At 55.3% G+C, this 16,364-nt stretch overlaps 1 protein-coding gene and 1 long non-coding RNA gene across 8 annotated transcripts in view; one reads left to right on the forward strand and one right to left on the reverse strand.

The window, feature by feature from the left end:
- Window positions 1-16,364, forward strand: part of NOL4L (nucleolar protein 4 like) — a 60,338-nt gene that overhangs the window by 21,180 nt on the left and 22,794 nt on the right. For 2 of the 7 annotated variants that reach the window (XM_080558700.1, XM_080558701.1), the window contains exon 4: window positions 3,473-3,582. In XM_080558700.1, coding sequence (XP_080414826.1) covers window positions 3,473-3,582 — 110 coding nt within the window. The other 5 variants (XM_080558704.1, XM_080558702.1, XM_080558708.1 and 2 more) reach the window with 5 other exon arrangements.
- LOC308179096 lies at window positions 74-9,166 on the reverse strand. The gene is made up of 2 exons (XR_013940169.1): window positions 3,541-9,166; window positions 74-694 (listed from the first exon to the last, which is right to left on the reverse strand). It is a non-coding gene; the product is annotated as an uncharacterized lncRNA (long non-coding RNA).

Consider the following 16,364-nt stretch of genomic DNA (forward strand, 5'->3'; position numbering starts at 1 on the left):
GTGCCGGTTATCCATAGCTAGTTACTGAAATGCTTTGTGCTTGCTATATTTTTTTAGAAACTCTCGCAAATAATCCTACGTGACATTTATTAGCCTCGGCTCCATCAGTGCAGCCCTTGCCCGTCCTGCCTGCCAAGGGCCCGATCCCTCCTTCAGATCAGGTCAAGAGAAATTGTGGCCTTTGGCCTCTGGGGGAGCAAGCCCGACCTTTACACCGGCCGCACCGCATCTGCCGCACGTGGGGCCCCTCGTGCTGCCCCTCGCGCTGCGGCCGCACCAGGACTCGGGGGCAGGAGGGGCGGCAGGGTGGGAGGCTGCGGAGCTGCCCATCGGGCTGCTGCCCACCGGCTTATTGCCCACCGAGGCCGGGTCCCCTTCCCGGGGGCTGCTGGTGGCAGGGTCCTGCCCTGCATGTCCCACGTGCCTCCCCCGGGGCCGCGGCACCGTCCAGGCTCAGTGGCAGCGCACGAAGGCAAGACGCTGGGTGTCCTCCCCAGGAGCAGGGCTGAGATGTGCTGCCCTGAGCAAAGCAGAGCAAAATGACTGCCACGAGGTTTTCCCCCTTACCAGTTCTCTCTAAAATAAGCCCAAGAGGAAGAGAACACGCGTCGGAAGTCCTGCTCCTTATCCGCCAGGAATGGAAGGACAGAAATACCTTTCTGCTCTGAATAGTACCTAAATAGTGACTAAGTACCTGTGAAAACACAGCGAGTAGATTAGATAAGGTAACTTTTACTGGGGAAGAGCGTCTGATTTCACTAATGCATATTCAACAATTCATCTGGAGCAAATCACCAAAAAATGTTGGGGTTGTAGAAAAATTATTTAGGTGTATTCACATGCATAAACACATACAGACATACATATGTAAACTCTAACTCAGTGAGATGGAAACATTGGAGTCATTCCTACCTATTCTTACTTCTCTTGTCCATTAAACAAGCCTCAGCACACTTCGTTTGTAATCAGAAAAATCCCTAATTAAACGTATCTAACGTTGAACCCTGCAGGGCACCCACATAGTTCATAAAAGCAAAATTATCTTGCTCATGGGAAGCTTTGAACAACACGGTACTTTTACACTGTTATTAAATTAGGGCTAATTCCAGTGGAGTTATATGAGTCTGGAATTAGGATTGAAACCATTTTACTTTAAACCGTTCTGCCTGTTTCATCTGTATTTCCAACACACAGGGCATGCGATATAGTTAACTTTTACAAAAGGAGCTAAGCGATTCCAGTAGACCCCTTTGGTGACAGAGGATATGAGGATTGTTCCTGTGGAGTCCTCCAGACCCTTTAAAACAAAGGTTTTCTTTCTTTGCAGCTAGCTTTAAAAAAATAAATAAACAAAGGTTTTTTAGGCTCCAGCTCTTCCTGTTGCAGTTGCCCGAATTACAGGACATTTGTTGCTGCTAGCGGGACGATTCCAGGGTTACGCCGGGATGGTTTCAGGCAGATCTAAGTGCCAAGGTTCATCTCCCTTCTCCTGCTCCCACCTCGGGGTGCTGAGCCGCCTCCGAGGGGCCTCGCTCACCGCAGCAGCTCTGAGCTACGGGGGGCAAGGTGCCGGAGAGCGGCGTGCCGGCCTCAGCGCCGCAGGGCTCGCCCCTTTCAGGCCTGGGCTTCAAGGAGAGAGCAGCCCCATCTGTGTTATTCTTAGCAAAGCTTTCCTAAACTCGTCCCGGTGACCCCAGCCCAGCTGTGTAGGAGGCAGGTTTTGTTCCTGGGAGCTTTCTTCGCTTTTACTGCAGAACCAGCCTGCGGGAAGCACCCCTCGTGCTGGGATTTCGCGTCTTTTTATCACAAGATAACGTCCTTGCGCAGTAGAAAAATGGCTTATTTTGCATGCTTATGTATACATAGAACGGCTCCTAATTAATCTGTAGGTCGACGCATGACAGAGAGCGGTGATATACAGCCATGAGGAAAGAGGAGAGGAATTAGTTTACAAGATCCCCAAGTTTACAACATTCCTGAAAGCTTTGCACCTTCATATGCGAGCGAGTGACGGCCCGAGGAGCTGCGGCCATCTGTCCTGCGTGCAGAGGCAAGAACGCTTCGGATGCCCAGGACTGAATTAGCAGGACCTGGAAAGAAAACCTCGCATCTCCACAGACCTTGCCTAGGCTCTCGGTGTGGAAGATTTGCAAAAACTTTGCAACGTTTAACTCAGTTACAGACAGTACGTTTTTGGGTCAGGTAATTTTTTAGTCAGTCACGACAGATGTGATATTTCCAGAGGTGTGAAGCATCTCCAGGTCCACTGAGTTCCACGGGGATTTTGTGATGTTCAGCATTTCTGAGAAGCAGGCCCATTACGTTTGGGTTGATGGATTTTCTAAGCTGCTGTAAAACATTTTGTGAAGGCTGTTTGTTAAAGGGGCTGTGTCAAAGGTGCCTGTGAAACTGGTGACCCCAGAAAATGCAAGCCAGGCAGTGGGATTCAGAGATGGGAGTGGAAACCTCCCACCATCAGTTCACCTTCAGCTCCTGGAAATCCTTCTTCGTTGTTGCTTAAGCTCGCTTTCCCCTGGATGGCTGCACATCCCTGCCGAGTGCCCTGGAAGGTTGGGTCCGTTCTCCACACTTGCGTATCCCTGGGCTGAAGGCAAAGAAATCTTCCTTTTTGCCAGCAGCCTTTCCTGTGGGAAATGGCAACTTTCCTCGTGAACAAACACACTGCATGAGCATGTAAATTTAGTGGTAGAATAAATAATTGTAGCGGTCTCCAAGTCCTGCGCAGGGAGCTCCACAGTGATGACGACAGAGCTGACAAGTCTTTGTGAATTCAGAAAAATCATCGAGGATTTGCTTTATTGGGGCTTGCCTAGTCTGGCTAGAAAAAGTGATCTGCAGGAGCAGTCTGAATCAAGAGTGATCTCCAGAGCTCAGTATGGTGCAGCCAGAGGAATCAACAGGAACAATTTAAGTTGAAGATTTTTTTAAATTAAGTTTGTGTTTTAATGAGGGTGTTAAAAATAATCTTCATCACCAGATAGCGATACTTAATAAGTTGCCTTAATGTTAACTCCTACCTGAGGGAATCCCAGCAAAATTGGCAAGACTTTGCAATGCTAAAGCAAGCTGCAAATATATTCGTGTTCATCAACCTCTGCATAAATCCCATTTGCATGGAAGTGCGTCTGAGACCTTCAGCAAGACTCAGTTTCTTCCTCTGTTACATTTTAGTTTGGTAGGCTGAAAAAGTATATATTGTGTGTAGTCTTTTTCCACACACAGGTGACAGCAATGCTTTTTCTTTTTTTTTTTTTTCCCAAAACAACATCTGTTCTGTAATTATCCTCTTGGTGGGGTCATGTTCTTATAGGAACCTTAGCTCAGCGGGCACCAGCTCTAGTTAGGGATTCTAAGTGCTTCAAATACGTATGTTTAATGATTATGAGAACGCATCGCAGGTTTGCGCTCCCACATCCCCGTATCTAAACTGATTTTTTCCTCTGTTCCTCAGAGAGCGAACCGCCTTCCTCTTTGGTTTCTGGGATCATTGACTACAACATGCCGCTCACCTCTACTTACCTGAAGCAAATGAAGCTGCGGGTGATGAATTCGCAGGAACAGGTGAGTTCCTCTCCTGCCACAGAGCAGCGCGCGGCGCACGGCGGGTTTCTGCCCATGCGGAAGGGGCAGAGGGGGCGGCTGAAGCTTTTTGGGGGGATTTTTGGAGGATGCTTTTGGATATGTCCGGTTTGTCCAGGCGGGTCTGGCTTTGACGAAGTCCAGCAAGTGTTGCTGCGTGGCAGTGGGGAGGGCAGCGTGCCTCGAAGCTTTTGGCTGTGAAAAAGCAAACAGCTGCATCAGTCCTGTCAGCGGAGAGGAGCTGAGATGTACTTGGGGCAGTTATTGTTTATAGCAGTCTGCTTGATCTTTAGACTTACGGTTCTTCCAAAAAGTTGTCTTAAAAATAAATACAGTGCATAGGAATTTGTTTCTTTACCCCTTCCTATTTGCCTGGGAGCTTTAGCAGATGGGCTCCGAAACCCTGCCAAGGCTTCAGTCGCTCTGGTCAGCAGCTTGGTGAGGCTCAACTGCAGCCACTCCGCTCTTGCGTCGCAGTGGGAGAGGGTTCAGTTGGTTGATGAGAGTATTAAGCCACTGGATTTTGATTTGGGACCGGATGGGGCAGACTGCCACAGGATTATACCCAGGCTATGCAATTTTCTGAAGTTCTGCAGCTGCAGAATTAGCTATGGGAACCTCTGTGCACCATGGAAACAGTCTATAAAAAGAAAAGCATGTTTTACTTGCTCCCCACAAACCGGCACTGCAAGCCAGTGCTGGATCTTCTCTCCAGCACACTGAAACCTAAATCTGATCTCCTGCATTATTGCCAGTTTGCAGTAATGAAAGAGTTTGCATTGTGCACGGGAGGGAAACATTGCTGATAGCTTGAACCGTGAAGTCGTGCCCCGTGGATATTTGTTTATCTAATAGCAATCTAAGGGGACGCTGGTAGGAGAATCCAGTGCCAGGGTGTGAAATGCCAGACGTGGGTTTGCTGTCGGGAGCTGAAGGGACAGACACAGAGCTCCTCCGTTGTTTCAGCGGTGAAACCTTGCCTGAGAACGAATGGACGTCTGACAGGAAGCACTGCTGCGTTTCAGAATTTTTCCTTGCGCTGGACACCCAAGTGGGTCGAGGGTTTTGTTAGCAGCAGGCTGAGCTGCACGGCGGAGCTGCGCGGGGCCGGGCCAGAGGCAGAACTCTGGACAGCTCCAGCCCGGGCTGCGGGACGGGGCTGCGGGGTTTGGGATGCAGGACGAGGGGCAGGGCTGCGGGGTTTGGGATGCAGGATGGGGGCAGTCTGCGGTAGGTGCCGCTGCAGGGACCCCTTTGGCCAGCCAGGATCGAGGGCTGCCATTTCCTTTGGCTCGTGCAGAGCGGTTGCTGGGTCTCGGTGCAAATCCTGGCAGAGCGGCGTGGCTACAGCCGGGCCGATGCACGTGCCATTAACTACCAACCTTTTCTTCGCCAAGGACTTAGTGGTCTGTGAAGGCTAACCGCGCTTTTCAGCATTTGAGGTGGTTCCTTCAAGTTAAGTTTGATGTCTACGTAAAGGACAGTCTGAGAGGTTTGTTTATTTACCACTTACTCGTTTTCTACTGATAGGGCAATTCCTCTTGGCTCCAAAGTGCTGTTCAAGAGAAGCGTGTTGTGAAGCTTAACTAAACTCCCGTGCCAGTTTCTACAGGTAGAAAGCAGGACTTGTAGTTTGATCTCACGTCTGTAATAGGAAATATCCTGGAAGCTAGCAGACGGTAGTACAGAATCTTGAGTTTTGAAGCTGCAAGTTTAGGGATGCGTTTCGAGAACTTCGGTTTGGTAACTCAGAGTTTTGAGAAGTGTGTGCCCTGAATTTTGCTGTAGGAGTTTGCACTGGCTCTATCACTGGATAGACAGACATAATGTACTGCTAACAAGAATGCAATCTGAGCTGGGGGACAGAGGGACACAGGCTGCTGCCCCCCCTCTTCCCAGCAAGGCAGCTTTAGGGTGAGGGAGCTGCGGCTGCAGTGGCTTCAGGTGTTTACAAACTGCAAAAGTCCTTTAAAGGCAGAAGTTATTCTGACTTGGCTACTAATGTAAAAACAAGGAGAAAATGCTCCCTGCTTTTAAAGTTTGTTTGCACTACACAAATATACACGGCATGGTTTTTATATCTCAGAATTTACAAAAAGATACTGGTTCCTCTGTCTCGGCTTTGCTGCCTTGCCACCTTGCTGCCTTGCACTGCGCTAACGTTTGATGGTATTAATAGAAATAAATTAAGCAACTGACTTGTGTTCTACTTGGCTTTTGCCAAAAGCAATTATTTGTATGCAGCAGCACCAGGAGGAACTTGCTTCACTAGGGGTAACAATGAATGAATTTATGCCAAAGTGGCCTTTTAACTTCATTATTCAGGAAAAAAAATGTGCATGTAACTGTAATTTATTACTGCTGTTAAGCACATCAGTATTAGGGCAACAGTGTCTCCACGAGGAAGCACAGCCAGAAGAACCTTAGAGAAAGCATTTTATCTGTACTTAGGGACAAAAAAAAAAAAAAAAGAAATCACACAAAAAAACAGTAAAGTAAGGCACTCTTTCCGTGGCCGTTTATACAATGAGGAGTTCCTGCAGAATTTACAGAACGAGAAGGCAAATCACCATCCTGTATGGAAGTATGCAGAGAACAAAAGTCAAATAATTTTCTCACATCAGTGAAGATCAATATATTTTGAGTCAGTACATTTATTCTGGCACGCCTGACCCACGCAGCTTATATTGGGTTCAGTAGAACATGCAGGAGCTTCTGGGCTGTGCGTCTTCCTTCATTCCAATTTCAGAGCAATTCTCCTGTGTGAGAAAAATCGGGCCCCTTACCCTTGCCACATAGTGCAGAATTAGCCATATTTCAGGGTATCTGCTGAGGTATTAAAGCATCCTCTGAACTTCTGACCTTTTCAGTCTAGCAGCAAAAAGGAATGAAAAGAGGATATTTGATATTTATCTATAATGATCCTTCCACCTCATTTTCACACAATAAATATTAGCATTTTTAAATGATTGCTTATTTGAGTTTATTGCAGTCATTTTCCAGACAATCTTTTCTATCTTATTCAAACTCATCCGTGGATTTATTTTTCATGCCACACTGTTCAGCATGATTTCCACTGAGGCCTCATGCACAGTGGCTGGTGGAATACGACCGCTTTAGAAGAACAAACCCCAGCACTGAAATGCCAAGCTCCCTCTGCTTGGAGACGCTGCTGCTACCTTGGCAGATTCGGTCTGGGCTGAGTAACCAGGTTTAAATGATAGAGAAACATTTTCAAAGGTTGCTTCAATGACTGCTGACAGAAGGTCACACAATCAGTGAATGGCAGGAGCTGCTCTTGGATGTGAAAAAACACAAGCTTTTTCCTTGTTGCTATGGCTTTGCTACACGGACTTGTAAGTGCTCGCGAGGGAGAGGGCCCTGTCCTGCACCCTCACACACTCCACCTGCCCATTAATTGCACGGTGAGGCTGGGCTGACGGTGCAAGGATGTGAAGCGCTTTGCAAAGTAAGAACTCGGTTTCGAGAAATATTTCAACCAAAGCAAAAGGGTAATCCTGGAAGGGGGGGGGGGGGCAAGGGTTGAGGTCCCCCCGCTGCACAGGGAGCTGACGTTGTCTCACGGTGGTTAGGGTCCCGCCTCGCTGCAGGACCTGGGAGATCGCGGAGCCTCGTGGCCAGGGAGGCTGTCAGCAGCGTGAGGCCCTTCGCCTTCCACTCTGCTTTCTCCCTGGTCCGCCGCTATTGTGCTTGCTCGCTTGGGTGTCTCAGAAGGCTCCGGTATTACCAGAACAGCTGAGATGCATCTTGCCCTGGCAGCGTGCTTGCTTCCTTGCTGCTTCAGGTCCATCTCCGTGCTAATGCTGGGGATGCAGAACTGGCTCGCGGGAGGCAGCCGGGGCAGGGAGGAGCGCACGGCTGGAGCTGAGGGCTTGTGGTTGTGTGACGGTGCTGGCCAGCCACAGCTCGGGGCCGTCCTGAGACCCGTGCAGAGTTGGTCTAGCAAATGTCCTGGGCTAGATTTCTGAAATCTGACAGCATTGCGGTGATTAACACAGGTCTGAGTGTGTCAGTTCATTAGTGAGAATCATAGACATCTCTTTTCGTGTGGTCCAGAAGACCAGCGCCAGGTCTGGCAGATCTGTGCGAGGTCCAGGTACCGGGATTTAGCTGTTTGGGTGCGTTGTGAACAGTTGTGAAGAAATGTTGATGTGCGGAGAAAGCAGAAGCGTGCAGTAAGTATTCCTGTTCGGTGCTTGGAAGGAAGCGGGATGATGTGTTTGCATCACATGAGAATGATAAGGTACTTCCTAGTCCATTAGTGATTAGAGAGGGTGTTAAACATCTCCAGGAATAAATATCTCTAAATCAACATGACAAGATAACTTGCATTCAAGAGTCCTTTCCTCAGCTTGGGAAGATCGGTGTTTCCTGACATTCATTTTTAAGACACTTTGGAGCACTAGCAAAATCTCCTTGCATTTTCCCCTGGAGAAAGGGGCATATTGGCCCTACGTGGAGCGTGGCACCGGGACCAGCGGTGACCCTGGGAAGGACGGGAGAGCTGTGGCACCGGGCACGCGGCCTGGCAGGCTGCTGCGGGGGGAGAGCTTTCCGTGACCCTTGGGTGTACCGACAAGGACGGGGACAGCAAGAGGAGGCTGCGTCATCCCGGCTGGGCTTGCTGAGACCAAGACTGCGATGCCACATCCAGGTCTAGGGGCTGTTTTTGAGAGGCCGTTGAGAAGCTGCCGAGGGAGCAGAGTGGCACCAGGGCTGCCCTGCGGCTGGGCCGGCAGCGAGGGGCTGCGGGAGCTGCGTCTGCCTGACCAGGCAAGGAGCTTTAGGGGTAATTTGATTGCAGGCTCTGAGTACCTTGAAGTCAAACAAACTTAATAAGGAAATAACATAGACATAACAAGGAAAAAGGCTTAAGGGCTGAACTTAGGAAAACTCAGAAATAAAGGGCACATTTTTAGCAGAGGGAGAGCGAACATTCACTGAAACAAGCTCCCAGGGAAGAGATGGGTTCTCCAGATTTGTATCTTCCAATCCAAACGCCTTACCCTTCTAGAAGATACTGTTTTGCTAGATGCAAATTACCGAGTTCAGTATAGACATGACTCTCTGAAATACAGATTTAATTTATGCAATAAAGGCTTGATCATAGATCTGCATCAGCAAAAAAGCCCTCTAGTGGAGATGCAGCTTCTACTGGCAGGAGTGGGCTTTGGCCAATAAATTTAAATTTTGCCCTAAATGACAGACTTTGTCCAGGCAGAAGCAGGGGAGGCGGGCCCAGCCATCATAACAGCATTCCGTACATTTGCTGCTTCCCTTCACCCTCTTAACTGACAAAGACGGTTTAGCAAAACTTTTATCCTTGGCCTTAATGGCTCATGAGATGCGGGAGGTCAGATGATCAAACCATTTAGCCTGGTTTCAAACTTCTGTGAATGGCTTGCTTTCAGTGAAGGTCAGCTCATTTTTGTTATTGGAATTAACCATGAGGTTCCCAGCTGGTAAAAACATGTGACGTTTATTTCCAGTTGTGTGGATCTTACAGTATTTTTCCCAGTGTAGCTGCGTTACAGGTAAGCTTTGTACCTGCGGCTGCGTGCTGCTGCTCCCCTTTCCTCGCTGGCAGTTGGGTGTCGGAGGAGCGGTGCCGGTCCCTCGGCCATGCAGCTCCGGGGCTGCCTGGCCCCGCGGTGCCCCCGCCGGTTCCGTGCCTCTGTGCTGGGCCTGGTCACGGCCTGGGCCTCCCTGGCCAAGCGGCCTGCGGCAGCCTCGTTGCCGTAGCCTGTTTCTGGGAATACCGAGCGAATAGGGCCAGAGATCGCATCGTCTTTCTTGAATTCACTGTTTCTTCCAACTATGTCCCGTGTTTTGTGAGGAGAGATGCTGCCCACTCCCTGTGCGGCGACAAGCATCACGGGCAGCTTCTCCCAGCAGAACTGGAGACCAGGTTTTGGTTCGGATCCCGCAAAGGGGGCTCTGAGGCATTTCCGCGGGGGCAGCGTGGCAAGGCCACGCAGGGTTACGAGAGCGTTCAGTGTCTGTGCTCCCTGACGGAGCACCCGTGGACCAGTCCCACGGATCCCGTTCGGGTTTCCCGCAGCCGTGAGAGGTCGCACCGGGGGCTCTGCATCACCTCACAAAGCCGGTTGCTGACGTGCTGCGTGTTGACTTTGATCGAGTCACACAAATGGCTGCTTCTTAATTGCCTTCTCCCTTTAAAAGGGGGCTAATACCTCAGAGAGACTTCTGAGGTCTCGCTCACTAATAAAGCTCTTCGAGAGCTCGGATGGCAACTACTTTGAGAGCGTGAACTATTATTAATGATTTCCGTTATTATAGAAGATGAAGCTGTGTGGTTCAGCTTTGTAACCTTGAATCATGTACTTGCTTGTGTTTCTGCTCCTGTTAAACCTGCACAGGCAGGCTTGCACCTTGCTTGGTTGCACAGGCTCTTAAGTCCCCCATCATGAGGCTTGCCTGCACAAAATGAGCGTGTGCATCTCTGAGGAGCCAGAGGACTCACAAAGATGGATGCTGAAAAAACAGCGTGGCTTGAGGATGGCTAGGAATGGTTAGTGTCGGTTACGTTTCAATCGACTCGGTTCTGGTTGGGGTGTCTAAGAGGTAAGCTGTGAGGGTCGGTCTCAATTTTTAACACAATGCAGACATTCCTGCTGGTGCCATGTGTTAATGCTTTGACAGTGTTAGGGGAGATTGGATCACGCTTGGCTGCTGGTACCCCGGCCCTTCAAACACCCGCTTCCCTGTACTCCAGGGAAAGCAAATTACATCCACAGAAACTACTCCTTTCTTGCCTTTTTATTTGGCAGTGATTGGTATACCCCCTGAAGTATGCTGTATTTCCTCTCCATCTCTTGGTCTTGGCTTCTGAGGAAAAAAAAAAAAAAAGAAAAAGGCAGTTTTATTCATGCATATGCCAGATGCTAACAACTGTTACTTCTACAGAAGGAGCGACCAAGAAGAGGTGGGAATACAGCCCTCAGCCCACAACAAATCTGGTCTGTAATAAAGTTTCCCAAATCTTTACTCTCCTTTTTTTCCCGACTCTGCTCTGGATGCCAGATAACTTAAAATACAGCCTTGATAAAAGTTGTGTCTCCTCCTGCCACGTGACTGTGGCCCTCCTTCAGCTGCTCTCTGCTTTTACAGCGCTGCCCCTCTTGCCCCGCTCTCCTTACGGGCCTCACTCGTGGCAGATTTGCATTTTTGATGCTTATTATCTATTAGTGTGTGATGCTCACGGAGCATCAAACGTGGAGGTCCCGTTTGTTATTTAACCTACTTTCCAGAGGCACAAGAACATCAAGTGACTTGCACAAGGTCGCCCATGAGTCAGTGACTCCTCTGGCATGATAGCCGGATCCTGCATCGTGCAGTCCTTGCTCCCACCACTAGATCACTGTGCCCACGCTCATCAGCAATGTAACTTCCATTAAGCTCCTACAAAGTTTTCGAAAGGTAGCTTACTCCTGGATTTGGCAGCAGCCCCGGTGCTGCCTATGGAGCCTTGCCTTGGGAAAAGATGGCAGATTAGTACCTTAAGGCATCATTATCTGATACTGGGATAAGCTGCGCGACGCGTGGGCAGTTACGGACTCGGGGCACGGTTCTTGTCAAGACCTCGAGCTCAGGCTGTGGTGGCATTGGCAGTGACCTGCCTGGGCAAGCGCTGCCTGACAGGGAGCCCAAGTTTTCCGCACGGGTAGGTCCGTGTCCATGAGAAAGGGTTTGCAGGGATCAGAAGTAATGAACACACAGAGAGGGAAGGAAGCGACTTATAAATAATATATTTGATGTGTATTATATATATAAAATAATAACAGTAGTACTGGTTTATTATGTGTTGGGTTTTTTTAACTTAGTCCCGTAAGGCACTTACCCCTGTTGTTGACAACTTGATAAATTATTATTACCGATTCTATATCTAATTGCCAGTTATTTCCCCCTAGATAGTTTGAATCAGAAAAATGCCCACCAGCAGGCAACTCCACACGCCGCCCTCCAGAGCTCTCCCGGCTCCTCCTGGGGGCAGCCCCGCTTCCGCCGGTGAGCCCCGCTTCTGCCAGCCTCGTGACCCCGAGTGCTGGCACAAACAATCGCATTTCTGTCGGGCTCATGACCCCACTTGTAGCGGCGGTGACCCCATTTGGGGTCAGGACCTCCAGCCTGCATGGGGAAAGGCTCCTGCCCAGCAGCTCTCGCGGAATTGCGTTTCCACCCTCGCTCCCTGTGTGGACGCGTCTGCTCGGCACTAAGTTTGCCGATGTGAAATTTAGGTTAATCCATTTCCAAAGTGGATTAACCTAGCCCACACAAAGGCACTTAGTATAAAATAAGAGTGTCCACATGGGGAGGCAGCACGGAACGGTGCCTGCGCTTTAAACTCGCACCCTTGCTATTTTGTGCTCCCCTGCACGACAGCGCAGCCGCCGCGGTCCCGCGAGGACCTCCGCTCCCGAACGGCTTTGTGCCGGTCCAGCTCGAAGCCGAAGGGAGCGCAAGGCATAAACAAAGCCCGGCAATGGGAAGGGGTTAAAAGCCCGCTCCGCCGAAGTCCACGAGTCTCCTGTTCACCTTAAATGGTCACGATTTTATTTTAGCTCCAGGGAGGAGCAGCAGCCATCGAGCTGGAAGGAGCGCGGGGCAGGCCCGGGCTGGGGGCTGCAGCCGCTGCCCCCCCCGTGTTCCGCCTCCTGTGGGAGCCCAGGGGACCCCCAGGGGACCCCCAGGGCCCCGCTTTCACCCTCCAGCCCCCGGCCCAGAGCTGGAGGGGCCGAGCCCGGCCGTGCCCCTTGCGCCTCCCGGCCCGGCGGTGCGGGTCCTGCCAGGCGCCCCCCAGGCGGACCCGGTACCGGGGGGGTTACGGCGGGGGCAGGCTCCGCCGTCGAATCCGTTACGCTCGGCTCGTCTGGTGGGAATTTCCCCGGAGCCGTTACCGGCGGGCGGAGGGGCCCGGGTCCGGGCCGCTGGTGCCCCCCGGGGCAGCCCCGGGCAGCCGAGGGACGGCGGCCGCCGCCACCGGGGCCCTGCCTGGACGGGGCGGCCGGGCACCGCTCGCTGCCCGCCGCACCCCCGGGGCTCCGGGCACCGTGCTGCGGACGGGGGCTGCCCGAGGAGCGGCTGCAACGCTTCGAGGCGGCCACGGGGGCGCGGAGCGGGGCCCCCGTCCGCTCCCCTCCCGTGCGGCCGGAACAAAAGGATCCGGCGTTGGGCGGCGGGCGGGGGCTCGGGCACCGTGCGCCCACCGGGCTGCCGGCCGCGAGGCGGGGGGGCGCCGGCCCCGACCCCCCCCCCGGGCACGGCCGAGGGCGGCCCCGCTCCCCGGGGTCCCGGCGCGGACAAACCCCGGGGCCGAGCCGAGCGGCCCCGGCCGGGGTGCGTGTCCCTGGGGCCGTGCGGTGCCGAGCGGGGTGCAGCCCCCCCGGCGGTGCCGTGCCGTGCCGAGCCGAGCCGTGCATTCTCGCGGCTCTCCAGCAGGCGCCCGGCCCTGGACATTGTCTCTTCCTCCCGGAGGAAGGGCCCTCCCCGGCCCTCCACAATGTGCTCTTCCAGGCGCGGCTCCCCGCGCCCCCCGCCGCGCCCGGCCCGCTGCGCCCGCCCCCCGCGGCCCCGCTCCCCTTCCCCCGCCGCCTCCGCCCCCTCCGCCCGCGGCCGCCGGGGCCCCCGCTCGCTCCCCCCCCTCCCCACCTCGCCTCCCCGTCCAACCCCCCCCCCCCCCCGCCCGCCCCCCCGGGAGCCGGGAGTGACGCGCTCCGCAGCGCCGGCCCCTCTCCCCGGGCAGCAGCTGGCTGTCAGCCTCTCCGGAGCGCCGCCAGCCCGGGCCCCCTCCCTCCGTCCCTCCGTCCCTCCCCGCCCCGCGCACCGAGCCGCGCCGCCGGGCTGGCGCAGGCCGGCAGGGCCCCGGCCCCGCTCCAGGTAGGCGCCCCCCCCTCGCCCCCCCCCCCCCATTTCCCCGGACCCCCCTCCCCGGGGGATGCGCGGGGGCTGCGGGCGGCGGCGGGGGGCGGGCGGGGCGGGGGCGGGGGCGGGGGCCCGGCGGCGGGGCCGTTCCCCAACTCCGGGGCCGGGAGGAGGAGGAAGAGGAGGAGGAGGAGGAGGAGGAGGCCGGGGGGAGCGGCCGCGCCGCCCCGCTTCCCCGGGAAGTTGCGGCTCGGCGGGGCTGCGAGGAAGGGTTAAGGTTAGCGCGTCCTTCCCCGCGCTCCCCCTTCCCCGGAAGAGCACAAAAGCCCAGAAGAAAGTGGGAGGAGGCGGCGGCGGGAGCGCTCCGGCCCCATTAATTCCCGGGCACCGGCCCCGCGCCGCCGCCGCCATCGCCGCGCCGCTCCCCCGGCCCCGGCCCCGGCCCCGGCCCCGGCCCCGGGCGGGGATTGTGCTGGAAATAGCCTCCTCCTCCCTCGAGGTAAAGCCCTACTTACGTGTCAATCCCCGCCGCACGCCGAGCCCCGGCTGCCGGCGGCTTTGCGCCGCGATCCGTCCCCGCTTCCCCGCGGGGCCCGGGCGAGGCCGGGCCGGGAGCGAGGAGCTCGGGTCCCGACGGCGGCTCCGCGTCCCCCGACGTCCCCAAGCCCCCGCCGGGCTCCGGCCGCGCGGAGGACGCCGGTGCCCGTTCGTTCCCGGCGGGGTCCTGGCGAGGAGGCGGCGCCGCGGGGTCCCCGCCTTGCGCCCGGGAGCGGGGCGCGTCCGGTGGGGCGAGCACCGGGACCCCCGCGCCGGGCGACGGCTGCCCGGGGCAGGGCAGGGGCAGAGCCCGGGCAGGGGCAGGACGGGGGCAGGGGCAGGGGCAGGACGGGGGCAGAGCCGCCGCCGTGCCCGGCTCCCTCCCCGCGCACCGGCCCCGGCGTTCAGCACCTCCCCGCTGAACAGCAGGAGCGCGGCACGGCCCGGCCCGGCCCGCGGGCGGCAGGCGGGGAAGGGGCGGCCGCAGCCCTCGCCCCCTGCCCGGGCGGCATCCTGCCGCTTGCTGGCCGCGGGGCCTCTCCTCGGGGTGATTTTCCCAGAAGAGGACTCAGAAGGGGGATGGGGGGGGGGGAGGCAGCGATCCTCCCTTCCCCTTCCATTTGTTGTTCGCGTTGCGGCTCACCCGTTGACCCGTTTTTGGGAAGTAGCAAACACTCATTGCTGCCGTGTCCCGTACGAATCGGCAGGAATTGCCCTCGGTGAGGACGCACGTAACCTGACAAAGAGCGCCCGGGATATTTTGTTTGGCGCGTGGATCGCGCACGCGAGTGGGCAGCGCGGCCACAGATCGCTGCCGCCACGGCCGAGCTGCTCGGCTGCGCCTCGGGGCTCCTCGGGCTCCCCGAAGCAACGACCACTACAGCATTTGTGGCTGCAGTACCAATCTTTGACCCGGAGCGGTTTATCTTCCATTAGTAAGCCTTTCTCTGCGCCGAACTGGTTAAGTTAGGGTCAAATCTGGTTCAATACCTTCTTGGCATGCTCAGAGGGCCGGGTTTAAACAGTTGCTGAGACGGAGATGAGGCCACCTTCCTGATAGCTCCTTGCCGAGCGCCGCGCTGCCGCGTGGGCTGGCGGTGGGAGCTGCGTGCCCCGGCGGGGCCGGCGGGTCGCGGCTGGCACCGAGGTGCGGTGGTGACGGGCCTGGCGGTCACGCGTCGCCTTTTGTTGCTTCTAAAAACACCGCTGCCGCTGGTGGGAAGCTGAGCGAGGCTGCCCGCCGAGGGGTTGCGTGGCGCACGGCCTCGGTTCCTGCTCCGCGGAAGGAAATCCGACCGGGACAGGAGGCTGCGGCTTGAAAGGACGTGTTTTAAAATGAAAGGCCTTGAAAAGAGAAAATAAACTATCCTCAGAACCGGAGCCTGGAATATTTAGGCACGGCGTGTAAAGGACTGGAGAGACGCTTGCAGGGCAGTCCCCGAGAAACTGAGCCAGGCTGTAAAATAAGCAGGTTACCGATAGCCTTGCATTTATTTACGAGATACGGTTAGAAGAGCAGCTCCCCCCTGCCCTGGTCAGCCCGCGCTACGGGAGGTTTTTCTCCAAGAAGGAGAGCTGCCGGTGGAGAAACGTTGTCTAGCAATTAAAGCGTCACAGTGCGGAGGTCTCGCTCCTGCTCCCGGACCTGCCACCAGCCTGCTGCCTTCTTGCACCAGCCCGTGCAGCCGTCGGGACCCCGGGCTTTTGGCTCGGTAAGGGGAAGAATACTTTCCCAACGCGGAGGAAAGTTGAGAGCCTCAGCAGATGAGTGCACACACGGTGCTTGAAGATTCGTGAATGAAAAGTGGGACAGAAACGCCGAGCGTTCGTTCTGCACATGCGAGTGTCTGCCTTTGCCAGTTGGAAAACATTGGCTGCGAGTGTCTGCAAAGCAGCTGTGAATATTGGACTGTAGATAAGGAGAGGAGCAGGGATGTTGTTTTTCCAAACCCTGCGCGGTGCCTGGAGTCCTGCTCCGATGTTTGGGTGTGGCTTGTGAACGCACCAGCAGGATCCGACTTCCCCTTTCAAAAGAGGAGCTGCACGCACACGGCCTGACCCTTGATCGCTCGGTCCCTTGAACGCTGGAAACAAAGCGATGGGACTTTACTGCGGGGTGAGAAGATCTCTCTGGAGAGCTGGGCAAAGCAGGAAGGAGGAGGGCAGCGGCCACAATGCTTGGGTTTGAGGAGGGACTGCGGGCCGGCGGAGCGGGGCAGGCGCTATCACTCCCCTCTGTGCCACGAGTGGCGTGGAACTGGGGACGAGGCGGCCAGTCCTGAGGCAGGCGCTGGTAATGGATTGTGTTCTGTTTTCTAATGAAA

The sequence above is a fragment of the Anser brachyrhynchus genome (genome assembly GCF_964034855.1).
Source record: "Anser brachyrhynchus genome assembly, chromosome: 16".
Classification (NCBI taxonomy): domain Eukaryota; kingdom Metazoa; phylum Chordata; class Aves; order Anseriformes; family Anatidae; genus Anser; species Anser brachyrhynchus.